General features: G+C 31.4%; 1 protein-coding gene across 1 annotated transcript; it reads right to left on the bottom strand.

The window, feature by feature from the left end:
• Window positions 1-4,667: 4,667 nt before the first annotated feature.
• Window positions 4,668-9,349, bottom strand: LOC134718960 (uncharacterized). The gene is made up of 2 exons (XM_063581835.1): window positions 9,133-9,349; window positions 4,668-5,974 (listed from the first exon to the last, which is right to left on the bottom strand). The coding sequence occupies exon 2, from the start codon at window positions 5,894-5,896 to the stop codon at window positions 5,255-5,257; it is 642 nt and encodes a 213-aa protein (XP_063437905.1). The 5' UTR covers window positions 5,897-5,974; window positions 9,133-9,349; the 3' UTR covers window positions 4,668-5,254.
• Window positions 9,350-16,008: the final 6,659 nt, after the last annotated feature.

Genomic DNA, 16,008 nt, shown 5'->3' with positions numbered 1-16,008 from the left:
AAATTCACCACCTAGAATAAATGGAGAAAACATAAAAACAAGACCAGAATAAATTCAAAGACAAAAGTTGGATCAGTTATTATTTTCATCACTCAGTCAATGATTTGAAGTTCTTTTAAATACAAAAAAATATTGAAACCACAATAATGTCAAAGTTCTGTGCTGAATGACTAAAAATTGGACTATACCATCAAACAATGCTGGATGATCATGATGATAAGAAACTATTAATGTTTTGTGTTGAGGGATATTGTGAAAAAAATTAGATTTTCTTAAATAGCTACTAGTACATGTAGTATTTTAAGCCTAACAATAGAGTTTTTATTGATTTCAAATGAGAAATAATTGTGTTTCAAGAAAGTATTCTATAATTCATGAATAAACATATATTGATACTTACATTATCTGCTTTGTTGTTTAAAAGTTTAGTTTTGAACAGTTATAGAACAATATGCTAAATTAACGTTTCCCAAGAAAAAAAGATATTCAATTAAAAAGATTCATATTATAATAATTTACTACCAAATAGAATACATTGTAACATACACATTACTGCATATATATATCTATATATTTACAATTAGAATCCCATAGGATTTTAATTTGTCCCATGGGATATTAAATATCCCATGGGATTTTTTTTGTCCCATGGGACAACAAATATCCCATGGGACTACAATTATCCCATGGGACCAAAAAAAATCCCATGGGATTTAACCAAAATCCCATGGGATAATGGTCAATCCCATGGGATTTTGCCCTGTCCCATGGGATATTGAAAATCCCATGTTTTTATAATTCAAATTGCAAAATAAATATGAAAGAAACAGTAGAAAACCAATGAAATTATTGAATCCCATGTAATTCCGCACATTTTGGTCATATACATGATATTGTAGCTTTTGTTTGAGGCGGCGGCGGATTTGCAAATGAGTGTTTTGCAAATTAAAAGTGTCCAGTGTTTTAAGTTTGTCTTTTCGCAAAGTTACAGTCTGTAGGAAGACATGATAATCCTATTCAATTAAGATTAGAGTCGAGTGCACCCCGTCCCGCACGGGCGGGGTTCGAACTCTATCATGCAATTCCTTTATACTAGTAAGTAGAAAAGCAAACTAAATGCAAGTCTTAGCGAACGTAAAAGTAACTATCAAGTTAAATGTCCTTAACAGAAAAAATAGTATATTTACACCAGAGTCGTCGCTCTTACTCTGTTTATCATTGGAAAGTATTGCTGAAGTAATGTCGTTAAAATTAGGTCCGAGACCACAATTAATTCGTAGTGCATTTCTTTTAGAACATAAATGAAAATTAAAACAATCCCACCTGCGCTTTCTCAATGAAATTTTTACAGTGTGTTGTACTACTTTTTGGACAAATTATATCAAAATTATAGAAAACTTCATCGTCTCTAACTCAAAATATGGAAAATTTTGTATTTAGGGTGTCTTGAAATCTTTTGACAGCTTCCGAAGTGCTAATTTTTAACCTTTTCAGCTGGACCAAATCACTACTTTCCTGTAAAATTCTGGACCCAAATTTTTTTACAGTGTTATTTCACCCCCCTACTTACAATTTTAGGTATTAAACATGGAGAAATAAATTTGGAAGGGGTATAAAAATTAATGGCAAGTAACCCACTGTTAACACTAGGGACTGAACAACGAAAATCAAGGGACGACAATTGTGGTCTCGGCCCAAATATATAGAGGTATTGTTTTTTTCTGATTTTTTTTTGTGTTAATTGAAAAAGCATTTGTCTTTTGTGAAACAGAACAACGCAATGAACTATAAACATCAGTTACAAAAAGCTTAACTCATCAGATAGATTTCAAATAGAGATCCATCTAACAAAACCACAGTGCGGACGTGGGCGGGTACTTGTACATCCCAACAACAAGAAGAAACTAAGTACAGATGTCGCGTTGTTAAACATGTTAGCGAGATGCCAATTATATATATGTTCATATACATGTATATCTGTCCCAAATCAAGCAACTGTTTTGTTGATTTTGCTCTTTATCAGTCACTGGCTCACTATGTGTAAGGGGAGGCAATCCTCTCTCGTCTATTGAATTATTGTAAACTTGTCATAAAAAGTGTATATATATGAAATATTTGCTAATTGACATTAGATGCTCAACAAATCTATGGTCGCTGCGAAAGTCTGATATTAAAAGATTGTTAAAATGCTTATTTAGTAATATCATTATCAGGTTTTCTTTTCCTTAAATTCCTAATCAACTTACTGAAAAGATCTACAGTAGGTGTACTGTTAATGTGAAAGTAATGCCTAACTCCTCTTCTATTGACAATTCACATCGATTGAATAATATTGATATAAGAAGGTGCGATATGAGGGCCAACAATAAAACTCTCCATCCAAACCACATTTATAAAAGTTAACCATTATAGGTCAAAGTACAGTCTTCAACACAAAGCCTAAGGTCACATCGAACAGCAAGCTATAAAGAGCCCCCAAAAAAATGAAAGTATAAAACCATTCAAACGGGAATACCAACGGTCTATTCTTTATAATAAAACGGGAAACGAGAAACACTTAAGAACCACATCATCAAACGATAACCACTAAACATCAGGTTCCTGACTATACATGTATTGAATATAACCGGAATAACTCGGGCCCTCGCCGTCATTGGTCTGTACTATTCTTGCGACGTTAATGGCTGACTAAAACGCTAGATGTCCATGAGAAGTTAATAACGGAAATTGACGACTGAATTATGCGGGTTAACTGAAATAATGTATATCATTTTTTTGATGCATTTCAATTAATCATATTTTAGAAATTTGTGTATAAAGTTGCTGCTTACAGTTTTCTCATTGGTACAGTGGCTGGTATTAGTAATAAAGAATGTTTGTATCCTAGTTTAACATTGTCACATATTGTTCTAATGCTAGTATACGTGTCTGTCATATATATGTTTGAACCATTTCAATGATCTGTGGGTAGTCATATTGCATGAAATTTCTTCAGAAGTACAGTGGCTGATTTTAGAAATATAGAATGCATGAATTCTATATCATCTTTGTCTAATATTGTTGAACTGTTAGTATATGTGTCTGTACAGTAATATCAATGTTTAAATGTCTGTGGGTTTTTATATTGCAAGATCAGAAGTATAGTGACTGCTATTAGAAAGATAGAATGCATGGATTATATATCGGTCACGATGATAGTCTTACATATTGTTGTTAGTATATGTGTCTGTCGTATTTGTTTTTTTAATTAAATTATTTTGATAGCTTTTCGAAACCTCTGTTTATAATAATGTTGCATTAAGTTTCATCAGAAGCACATTCGCTGATATAAGAATCTCTTTACGGATAAAACGCGCAAAGCAGTTCGCGCTTAACAAAGCGTTGCATTGTGGGATTGTTTGCGTCCTTAGTTTCCCGCTGTACAATACATAAGTGCATGATCACTTGTGATAGTAAGCCGTTTGATTGAGTTATGCCATTTCAATTGATATTTTATATTGTGTCTTTCTTTTTAGTGATGTTGCACTATTGTTTCAGATAAGGGTGACGGTTGGTGTCTATTTAAACGTTTAAACCCGCTGCATAAAAATGATTTGTTTGCACCTGTCCTAAGTTAGGAATCTGATATTTAGCAGTTGTTGTTAGTTGCTGTGGTTCGTAAGTGTTTCTCGTTTCTCGTTTTTTTTTAAATAGGTTAGAGCGTTGGTTTTCCCGTTTGAACGGTATTACACTAGTCATGTTAGGGTCTTTTTAAAGCTTGTTGTTCGTTGTGGGCCAAGGCTCCCTTTGAAGGATATAATTTTATCTATATGGTCTACTTTTACAAATTGTGACTTGGATGGAGAGTTGTCCCATTGGCTCTCATGAATACCACATCTTATATCTAAATTTATTACATCAGCATCCTTTAATATTGTTATACTGCTAGTATATGTGTCAGTCATATTTGAATATGTTTGTTTCTTTTTTTATTATTACTTTCTGTTGATGATAATGATAATGCTGAACAAAATTCCTCTGAAGTACAGTGGCTGGTATTAGAAATATAGAATGTATGTATTTTAGTTTATCATTGTCTCATATTATTCTTCTGCTAGTATACGCGTCTGTCATATATATTTTTGAACCATTTCAATGATCTGTGGGTAAACATATTGCATGTTTGATGTGGTTCATAAGTTGTTGTACACTAGTATGAGTATGTGTCTGTCATATTTATGTGTTTTTATTTCCTTTTGTTATAGCTTTCTGTTTATAATGATGCTAAACGACGTTTTAACCATATTATGCTAACCATGTTCTCAAACTGTTGTTTTATATTGCTATTAATTTGCCTTCGGAATATGGTGTCGTAAGTAGATCTGTGGTAAAGTCTCTTTTTTTTTATTATTGGTGTTTCTATACTCGGGAGAGTTAGAGCTAACCATAAAGACATAGACACCTCAAGACTGTTTGATAACCTCTTAGATTGAATGTACCATCTGATTATTCCTGCCTTGATTAATTTGTAAGCATAATCCGAATTAAAGGAGTGTTAAACCTGGTTTTAAAGCTAGCTTAAACTCCTCGTTATAGAGATTGTGAGGATGTTTCGTGTTTGGTATAAAACTACATGTATTAATCTTTTAGGTAGGAAAAATAACCACCAAAATCTAATGATCAACAGGTTTCAATTATAAAACTGTTTATTAAGACTGATAACATGTGTCATGTTAAAATTATTTACTTAGGTATAATATTCATAAAAGCAAACGGTCTATAAAAACATGTACAACCCATTACATTTCAAAACAAAAACTACATATTTGGATACTTTTGACGTCAAACTTGTTGTTATTCTAATTAACTTCTGTCCAAGTCACATTTTACAGTATATTTCCACTTTTTTAAGCAGCTTCATATCAGAGTTCACCAATGTCAGGAACTTGCACTATTTTTAAAAACAGTTACGTGTTTCAAGTTTAAATCCTAAAAGCAAACAACGGATAAAAAACACTTAAAATCACAAAGTAATCTATATCTAACAATACCATAATATCAAACAATACCATATTTTAATAACAAAAAAATTAAGATTATATGTTAATATGTTTTCAATCGGTTTGCGTCATATTTGAAAGACATCGTTCATTATAAATATCATCAACCTCGCTTTCATATGAAGTTCAAACTGTTTGGCCTCCTGAGAATAAACAGTAAACATTTAATATGTTTGAACTGCTTGCACTATATACCTGAACGTTTGAATATCATCCTATGTCTGAAAAACTTCGTCGTAATCCGGAGGAAGGTCATCGTTACCATAGAAACAGTCGTCGTAATCTGGCGGCATTAAATCATCCACATGGAGGCTACTTTTGTCATCGAAATCGACTTTTGATTGGATCCGAGGTATCCCAAACATACTGTATGAAGTAACACCAAGCACTGACATTGAACCTTCGGATGACCTTGTTGTCTTAAACACATTGAAAACAATGTCATTTTCAATAGGGTGGGTTGTTATATCACTTACTCGGGAAAGTCCGGGACATTCTTCGTCAATGATCGTGTTCGCCATATGCAAATTAGCTTTCTGTCTCCAATCTTTCCATTCCTGTATTTTAGAAATGTCATAGGTATCGTCACCTGGCCATTTGTGAATATTTGTAATAGATTTGTAAAAATTGTAACTGTCTTCTCGTTTCGCGTTAGAAGGATTTCGAGACGAAGTCGAATTTGAGGAAAAACATGTTTTTATTCCGACATCAGAAGGTCTTGGCTGACATCCACTACTTTTGTTTATTTTTAGTAACACATGTTCCGGGTAGCTTGTATTGTCATCTAACTGTATTACGAATTGTCTTGTACTAGGAATATTATCAAAACTGTTTGAAGATACAACAGCAGCTGCCATTTTTAATACAAATCAAGCTAGTAATTCCACTTTCTGTCTGATTCTGAATCAACACATAGTCTGCTGTAACTCGAAAACCTGTCAAAATAAAAAATAAAATAAAATATAGATATAGAAAGTACAACACCAAAACCACTAGATTTTACACAAAGTTCATTCCTTTCCTTGGACACTTGTTTAAATAATTGTCGTTAAAAAATCAGCTATATATGAAGATTTGCTTGAAAAAATAGCGTCCAGTGGTGAATACTTCAAGCATATACAATTGGCCGTTTCAGAATCTAAAGCATCATGGGTAATTTCATTTTTCGTACCCCAAAGTGAAAATAACTTTACGTCATTGGTTGATTTCCATTCTTTATAACGTTTTAAACCAATCAAAACGCTTTGTAGTACGTTTTTGAAAATATTACCCAGGATGCATTAGATTCTGAAATGGCGAGTTGTGATGACGATTGGCATTATGTTATATTGATAGGAATATGTGTACGACGTCTGCTTTGTACGGACTGTTGCTACATTCGGTTTGTTTTCGTTTTTGGCGCAAACTATTTTTTTGTAACTTTTACAATAAAGATAATTTTTTTTTTATATGTTATATTGACAGGATTTGTGAAGTGTCTGTTCAAAATGAAACGTGCACGCAAACCGGACACTTTATCTGATTCCGAATAGACCAGTCTTTGCTTTAACTCATAAATATAACGTGTTTGAGGGGTAAAATGCAAATACAATTTTTTGGGTCTTTACTTTGGTTCGGTAAGGAACCGCTCTCGAGCTCTAACAATAGAGCCAAGCACGCTTCTTATTTCTTTTTAATCATATGCATTGTAGCTCTTCAACTGTTACACTTCTTATACATCATATTGGCATTCAAATATTCAGTTTTGAGGTTTCCTGATTAATGTTATTTCAGAAAAGCGCTTGAAAATTATAACGTGATCCTTTTTTCAAACATTTTTATGACTTCGTAGTTGAATATAGAATATATCAATATGTTGAATCATCAAACGTGTATGTTTCAACAGCCCCTTGTTGACCTACATCCGTCCACCATTTGTACTCCTTACGTTGTGTTACAGTGTTGTAAAAGAACTTCATTATGGTCAAGGAATAAGTTCAATCTTATTCGAATTCTATGTATACAGAGTTTATTGTGATGACGAATGAGTATATTACAAAGGATCAAAAGAATTTTAATAGTTTAAAGCTTAGACTAATTTTTATATGTCAGTGTTTATATATATTTGATCAGAAAGGTCAATTGTACAAAAATAAATAGTTTGAATAGTAAAATCTGGGACTATTATATTAGAATAATAGACCAAGGTAAAATACATGTACGGGTGTAAGTTTTGTTTGGATATTTACATGCTTTGGGTTCTTATATTTGTAACTGATATTCTATGGGCAGAGGTGCAAAGGTAAAGGGACTTTTTTGTTGAAAAGGATGCAAAAACTGAAGAAGAAACGAAGATTAAAGGTGTTTACTTTTGCTTGGTTAATAATATTTTTGGGTTAAAAGATTTTTGTAGTGAAAAAAAATGATAATTTCAGATTTAAACAAAAAGTTTTATTTTTCTTATGAAGTCAAAAATGTAATAGACCGCGAGTAGACCAGAAAGGGAAGATAGTTTTAATTTTTGGCTACCGAAGACATAATGGATTGTATGTTGATGTCAGCATCTTTTCGGCCATACATGTACATTTTCAAAATCAGTATCCCTAATAAAAGTTCGATGACCTATCATTTTTATTCTATCTTTGTACACTTCATCTAGACAAAGTTCGAAAAAAATCTCTTATTTTTCATTTATGCTATCATATAGTACCTCCTTGATGTGTAAAAAAAATATACATGAAGATAGTTTATTCTCATAAAATCATGCAAGTACAAAGGTTACAGAGAAGTTGAATAATAATATACATAAAAAACAAAATATGCATTAAAAATGCATAAAATTCAAAAATGTATATGAAAAGTATGACCGAGTCGACTGTGATCGAAACGTCTGTTTACGAACTGGAAGTGTCGCCGAAACGTCTGTTTACGAACTGGAAGTGTTGCCGAAACGTCCTGAAAACGGTCAGTGACGGAGTTGTCTTTAAATTTTTGTTATACTGTCCGTATTGTCTTGCAATCGTTAATTTTAAAAGTAAGAATACAAGTGAAACCAACCAAGGACCAATATATTGAAGTTATACAATTGTTGAGAGAAATAATAAAAGTACAATAAGAATTCTACATTCATTTGAGTAATTTTCGAACATTTGACATTTATTTAGTATATATATATTTGGCTTGAGGTGTCCTTTGATAATAAATTTTACCACGGTCAAACATGTAAAATTCGAAATATATAATCTTTAACAGAACTATTTTTATATGTTCATGATTATTGTAAGAAATACTTTGTAGTACTGGAATACCAGAAGATTTAACTTGTGACAACTTTTAAAATAAGATTATGGGTCGAATTTCTCTATTCTTTGTATTCTTGCACGCCATTCTTTTTGTTTTTAATTCATTTTTCTTATCTTTATTTTGTTGGGCCATTTTTCAGAAGATTACATGTACATGTACCTACTGTTTGATTAGAAAAAAGCCTTTCGGGATCTCATATTATGGAAACAATTATACATTGGGCCTACCTCATCAATAAAGATGACGTTGCAAATGAAACTGTTTTCGTTAGAGAATTTAAACAGCGCAATATTGATTTAGGCCAAACAAGTAAATATATGTCTCCTGTTTCCCCAACTAATCATAAATTATCCTGCACCTGCCTCTAGCTCCTAACATATTGTATGGACATTCACGTTTGGTTAAGAATCGTAAAAGTCGCATATTCGGGGGAACATTTCTTTAGTCAAGATTAGTTCCCGTCATACTGAACATATAAGTGTTTTAAAATTTAAAATCTATTAACCTACTTGCTTATCCCATTTTCTGCCAGAAGACAGGAATATGAATTTTACCTTACAAATTATCCCACAAAAACGAATGCTTCGAAAAGCTTATGATAAACTTGAAATAACGGATTTATAAAAAATTCGAATGAAAAGATGAAACTTGGTGAAATAATAACAGTGGGGATGAAGTGCAAAACAATATCTGCACAAATTTACATGTAAAAGCCCAAAGCAAATGTACAACCCTTTGATTGTTGCTCTTCATCTCAAATATATCATGGCTATATTAAAAAAGCGTATATTTGCAAGAAAAAAAACCTTACCTTTATGCAATTTTATCCAATTTACCAAACAATGTTTATTGATGTCTTTGTGTGCCCAGTAGTTAATGGGGTCGATATTGGTATTTAGTATTTACCGAACCATATGGCTTCCTCTCATCCAATCAAAATCGATAGATTTACCATATGGCTTCCTCTCATCCAATCAAAATCGATAGATTTGTGTATATTCGATCATAAATTAGCTTCGTCAAAATTTGACAAGTTTGACAAAATAGAAATTATTAGAGCATTGCCATTACGTAATATTTTTTAAAGGGACTTAAAAACATGATTGCGCAATCGCGAAAATCTTGGTTAATAGGTATTAGTAGGTAACCGGGTCATAAATCAACAGACAACAGTGACGTGATTATTGACAAACAATAAAAATCTGTTATCATGTATTATCAATGATATATCAGTGTCAATGATCCGGATCTGACGGATAAGGAAGAAAGATAAATTGTAGAAAAAATATTGTGATGAAAATTTGTTTTGATTAGATGGTAATAATTACTTTGACAACATATTAAAACGGGGATATAGATAGCGTGTCGAATTTATGGTTTCATAAGTCCATAGATAAATTAACGCGTACATTTTTAATTAATATCAGCTTTGGAGATCGAAAGAATTTTGATAACATTTTATTTTCTACTGAAATAACGAGTTACACTTTTTATATTTCTGCAGAAATCAAGCTTAATTTATAGCTACTTATATCAACAGTAAAAGAATTTAATTTGATATAAATGTGAAAAAGAGAGAGAAAGGGGAATTTGTTTAAATTTTAATATTTTTTTTAAATTTTTTTTTTAATTTTTTTTTATTTTCATTATTTTTTGTCATTGTCACAAACACTGATACAAGATGAAGGTCATATCATAAAATTTAATTCAGAAGGATGTATAATTTAAAAAAAAAATTATTTCAAGTAACTGATTTCATTCGGTTAGGAAAATGATTTTTAAAGCAGAGCTTTATTAGATAATACCATACACATGAGGAAATATGTCTTCGATAGTATTACAAGAGGCAAAATCGATCAATCGGTCTCTTGATTAAGAAAATTGTGAAGATATTTAGAATTAGCAATAAACATGTCATGGTTTGCATATGTGATCATATTTGTCAGTTAATAAATTGTTAAACATAAAAGTGGCATGGTCAGTGTCACTGTATATCGGACAAACTGAAATGGTCAGATATTGAAAGTTGTCGAACATTTCTGAAATTTGAATACTTAGATATAAGAAGATGTGTATTAGTGCCAACGAGAAAACTCTCCATCCAAGTCACAATTTGTAAAAAGTAAATCATTATAGATCAAAATACGGGTTTCAACACGGAGTCTTGGCTCACACTGTAAGCTACAAAAGGCCCCACATTGACTAGTGTAAAACCATTTAACGGGAAAACTAACAGTCTAATCTATTAATAAATAACAAGAAATGAGAAACACTTATGAACAACATCAACAAAAAAACCCACTGGAAATCAGATTTCTGACTTCGGACAGGTGCAAACAAATAGAACGGGTTAAACGTTTTAATAGTGCATTATTAAAGAAATCCTTATATATACTAAGAATGATTCGTTTATAATCATAACTTCAAGAGCGGAATTTTTGGAAAGGGGCATTACATAAAAAAATATATTATTTTAAAGAACACGTTTTTTTTTTAGTAAATGAGAAATATTTTTACCTTAAACATAGTACAGCACTATGCGGGGGTGTCTTCTAAATATTAATATTAAATAAATTAAATGAAGAAAAACATGTATGTTTTAAAATAATATTTGCTGCTTCTTAAAACGTGAAATTCAATTCTTCGATATAGTTTTTCAAAGATTTCACATATATAGTACTGAACTTCTGAACTTATTCATTCGGAACAAAGGAACTTAACTGTATAAAATGATATAATTGTATATCGATTTTTATTGAATTTTCGGTGCCTTTTAAATAGTTCCTTTCTTGCATAATTAATGTTAGGAAATTATAGGAGAAAGTCATTACACCTTGAATAAACCGAAAGTCTTAGTAATCATTCTCCAATAATTAATGTTTATAACGTTTTCTTGTAAGTTGTAAATGACCTTTAATATGACCTTGACTTCCATCTTTTATTGACTATTAACTTACGGAAATAATGAAGTGAAACTAAATAAAGAAATAATAAATTGGTTTGAGGATAAAGTGTATCAGATAAATTATCTAAATCAATAGAGACGACACAGAACACCCGAGGGAGTTAACTCTGTAAAAATCAGCTGAACGTTTTAAACAGTGACTATTAGTAAAGAGAATTTAAGCTTCTCTATTATCAATTAAGTGTTTGTCAAACGATATTTATAGGCAGTTGCTATTTGTCCGGCTAGCCGGATGAATAGTACCAGGACTATTTGTCCGGCCAATACAATGCACATGTCACTATAATATTTGTGTGTGCGTGTAATATTATCTTCAGCAGCACCAGGGGGTAGCACATGTTTGTAATCTTTAGTGTTAGGGCCTAATCTTGTTACTTGTAATTGAAATTGTTGTTTTCTTCATACATGTCATACTGGTATATAGTCCAATATGGATAACAAATAATTGAAAAATAATCATATATATTCCATATTTGTTATACATGTTATATAAGAAGAGAGAAGAAATTACTTGTAAACAAACTTGACTCGTGCATTTGAAGTGAACGCAAAGGATTTTTTTCTGGCTGAAAAAAGGTACAAAATTATTATGCCTGTAGCCGTCAAAGAGAATTATCGACCCCTTGACATAAAGTTATCCATATTTTGAGTTGAAAGTGAGAGATTTTTCTATAATGCCCACCCTTTCCCCCAAAAAGAAGTAAACAACACTGTTTTTTAAATTGTACGTGAGGGGTTCGGGGTGAAACGGTGTGCTCCTTTTCCCAAATTTCTCTTCTCTTTGTTTCTCCTGATCCCATCTTTGTTGTTCCGTGTATTTCATTACCCCACGGTTTATAATCTTATTTCCAACATCCCCACTTCAAGTTTGTAGCCTCAATCCCCTTTCTATATACCACTTCGAGGGCTACTTGCAAGATTCATTTTTGGAATATAACTAAGCTAGATTTCATTCAGTTATACATCCATTTGCAAATGCCTTTCTCGGCTATACTCTTGCTTTGAACATCTTTTTCACCATTTACACAGCTGTAGCGAGTCAAATAATTTTGTTAAACTATAGTTCTCCGATCAATTATCTTTTATTTCCAATTTTCCTTGTGATTTCAATTTTTTAGAGTCACTTTTATAAAATTATCATTCTTGGAAGTTCATAATATCGTGTTCCATTGTCAAATTCCGAAAATGAATGCAAAATTTATCACAAATATTGATATCACTGTTTTCAGCAATGATCTTAAAATTGAAAATCAGTGATCAGATTACACGTGCTCCCTTGGTGCTACTGAAGATAATATTACATGCACTTCCGAACGCACATTACATGACATGCGCATTACAATGACCGGACAAATAGCCCTGACACTATTCGTCCGGCTAGCCGGACAAATAGCCACTCCGATATTTATATCGGGCCACGAGTTCATTCCTGTAAATCATATTTGTTTTAAATTTTTATAAAATTTTTAATAGGTCAGAGGTAATATTTTGTCAAAATTTAAAAATTAAACTTTACTTAAACTTTACTTGGTATTTGAATTTACGGCTACCATGATTGACCATTCTTACTTTGCATTGGGGGCAAATTGACTTTTTTCCCTTAACGGTAATTTTACTTCTGATTTCAATGAAAAGGAAACTATTATGGAAGAATCAAGATTTTCTTAATTCAATATATTATTTTCACTCTAATTTGTAGTAAAAACACACCAATCATTCACCTGTTTTCTGAAACAAATCATTGCTTTAAAGAAATTTGAATAAATCAATTTATATTCCCTCTCCATCAGGAATATATATGGCGTGTCTTATACCATGCAACTTCTTATCAAATGTTAAAATCATTTTAGATTTGGTAACTTGATGGTATGAAGGATTTTTAAGCGACCACAGTAAAAGTTGAAGATTTAATTTCTGTATTTGTTTACGAAAAACGTATACATTGTACTGTTAGTAACAAAATGTGTACTGCTTAGACCAGAGGCTACTTTTGAAAAGGTACTATTTCTGTACTAAAAATCGTTAGTACTGGAAATTTACTTTTAATATTCAGTACTATTTTGTTACTTTAAATTTATTGTAATACTTAGGTACCATATCTTACAGTACTTGATTTGAACTTGAAATTTAGGTACTACAGATTGTTGTCTACTACCGTTACATTTTCAGCATTTTGAAAGTTTTTCTATTTCAAATCTCTTAAAATTATGATTTTCAAACATGGAATATTGCATTATTTCTGTACCAAAATATTTAGTACAAATCAAGTACTGTAAAATACAAGTACCTAAATATTACAATAGTTTTAAAGTAAAGAAATAGTACTAAAAATTAAAAGGAAATTTCCAGTACTACATATTTTTAGTACAAAAATAGTACCTATGCAAAAGTAGCTGTGTAGAGGCTGTGGATCCGATCATAGGCAGCTGATTGAACCCAGAATTGAATCTTGACAATGTGTTTTACGCCGCCATACAATAAAAAAAGAGCAAAGACTTATACAATAGATACATAGTTAGAATGAAAGACTTAAATAAAAAGATAAACAAACGCATTGAGTCTTAGAACATGGAAGTATTATAATGTTTTCTTCCATACTTAGCATGCTTAGTGTGCCTTGAAGTAGTAGTTTGGCAAGTTTGTCAGTAGGGTACAATATTCATTAGACACAAAAATACGGTAAACGGACAGAAAGTCACCGGACATAAAGTCACAAATTTGGTAGGACATAAATAATCTGTTGACAATCGTTTGAATATGCAAGAGAAATAAATTGAAACCTTTACTTTTTTATGCATATATTCATATTAAAATTTAGGAAATGTGTCATTATACTTGAAAAAATAAAGATTTATTTAATTTTAATCGTGCAAAAGAAAGATTTCTTGGCACTATGAAGCCATTTAAGTGCCAATCCACTTTGACATTTTTTTATTTTTTTTTTACAATTATTTAATTATCTTTGATATTTTTTTGTTAAATTTTATTTACAAAGATGGTTTGTGTACAATAGTTCAAGAAAAATACAAAAATATTTTTGTAGAAAAAAGCGTTTTTTATTCAAAGCAAAATAATCAGAAAAAATTAAAGTTGACTTTTTGTCCAGTGACTTTCTGTCCTACATTCAAAAATACTGCTGTCCAAAATATGCACGACATATTACCATTCGTCTCAACTCGGCCGATTCCGTACCCTCATCTTACGGATAGAAGGAGAGTAGCGGATTCTACCGAGGATTGCCGAATGTACATATTACCTACAAGACAAGACATCTAGTGTTGAATTAATCAACTATCAAAAAATCAATAAATCACTTTAAACATTTATTACTGTATATAATTGAAAACCAGTTTGATGTATAATCTATTAACAGTTACCTTTGTATGTTCAATTTTTGTTTTGCCCTCTAAGCACATACGGGATTTGACAGATATATTTTTTACTTTTTTGTGCATTATATAAAATAAAAGTCAAAATAAAGCTTTCAAACATGACTCCTAGTATATATGTCTGCCAAAGAAAAAAAGTACGGAATATAGAAATTCATTATTCCTGTAACTGAAGACCAAAATACAATTGTTTTATACTAGCCTGATCTAGATCAACCCATCCTGCATAGTTAGATATAAAAGGCCCCGAAATGACAAATGTAAAACAATAAACTAATTTACGAAAAACAAATATATGATATACAGCATCAAAAGCATCTACTTCCTTACAGGCAAAGCTGGCATGAGAAATTCCGAATGAGGCCCACAAGTTATATTGCGACATACCAGAAAATGGCAGCGTTGCGAGATCGATCTTTAATTGCATTGCTCTGTATTTTATTATTTATATGTATGTTTATGTTGCTGCAATAATGTTGTTCCTTATACCATTCATACATTCAATGTCATAATTTCTTTATTTTTATTATAAAAAAAAACAGTACACAACTTTTCTAAAACCAATACATGTACACGTGCATAGTTTTAATATTGAAATCATAAACATGTATCTTCAAAACAGGGACTTTCTATAGTATGACTATTATGTGGGTATTACATCTATGGTCTATAGTACTATAGAAAGTCCCAGCTCAAAATCAAAGCTATGACATAGCAAGTTTAAATAAAGAAAAATAACTTAAACCTCAAAATTTCAAAAATTAAAGAGCTAGGGGTCAACAAGGTTATTAAAGGTTTCATTAGATTATTTATAGATAACATCAAACTTAGTATTGTTCCCTTCTTCGATAACTGTTGATAACGGATTATCTAATCTTGAATTTATTCAAATGACCCCTGGTCATGTTTATACTGTAAGTAATATTTATAATTCAAAATAAACACTGTCAACATAATGTAAGAGGAGACAACTCATGAAAAAGTCGGTGAGATGGCGGTCAAGTGTTTTTAGAATAGTCTCCACAGCAATGCTTTAATATATGCAAATTAATGAATAAAGCAATTGCGAGGACATAATGATAAACAGTACAAAAACAATCAGTTTGCCCCCCGGGTTCTGAAGTTTTGGTTCAACTTGTCAAAATAAACAAACTTCTAGCATTGTCAACAACATATTAAACGAATAAACTAATGATTGTATGCCTAAAAAGTCAGCCAAGTGTTTTTACTGAAAATAATCATCATTAAGAACAGTTTTAGTCCGAATGCAAATTCTTCAAAAAGCGATTGCGATCATTGATACTGAAAGGACAGAATGGCGAACAGTCCGGGG

This window comes from Mytilus trossulus, chromosome 5, assembly GCF_036588685.1.
Source record: "Mytilus trossulus isolate FHL-02 chromosome 5, PNRI_Mtr1.1.1.hap1, whole genome shotgun sequence".
In the NCBI taxonomy this organism is placed as follows: domain Eukaryota; kingdom Metazoa; phylum Mollusca; class Bivalvia; order Mytilida; family Mytilidae; genus Mytilus; species Mytilus trossulus.
This window is presented reverse-complemented; position numbering and strand designations above follow the sequence as displayed.

Bases quoted from the DNA above. Each gene is read 5' to 3' on its own strand.
- LOC134718960 (XM_063581835.1), bottom strand. From the start codon at position 5,896: ATGGCAGCTGCTGTTGTATCTTCAAACAGTTTTGATAATATTCCTAGT.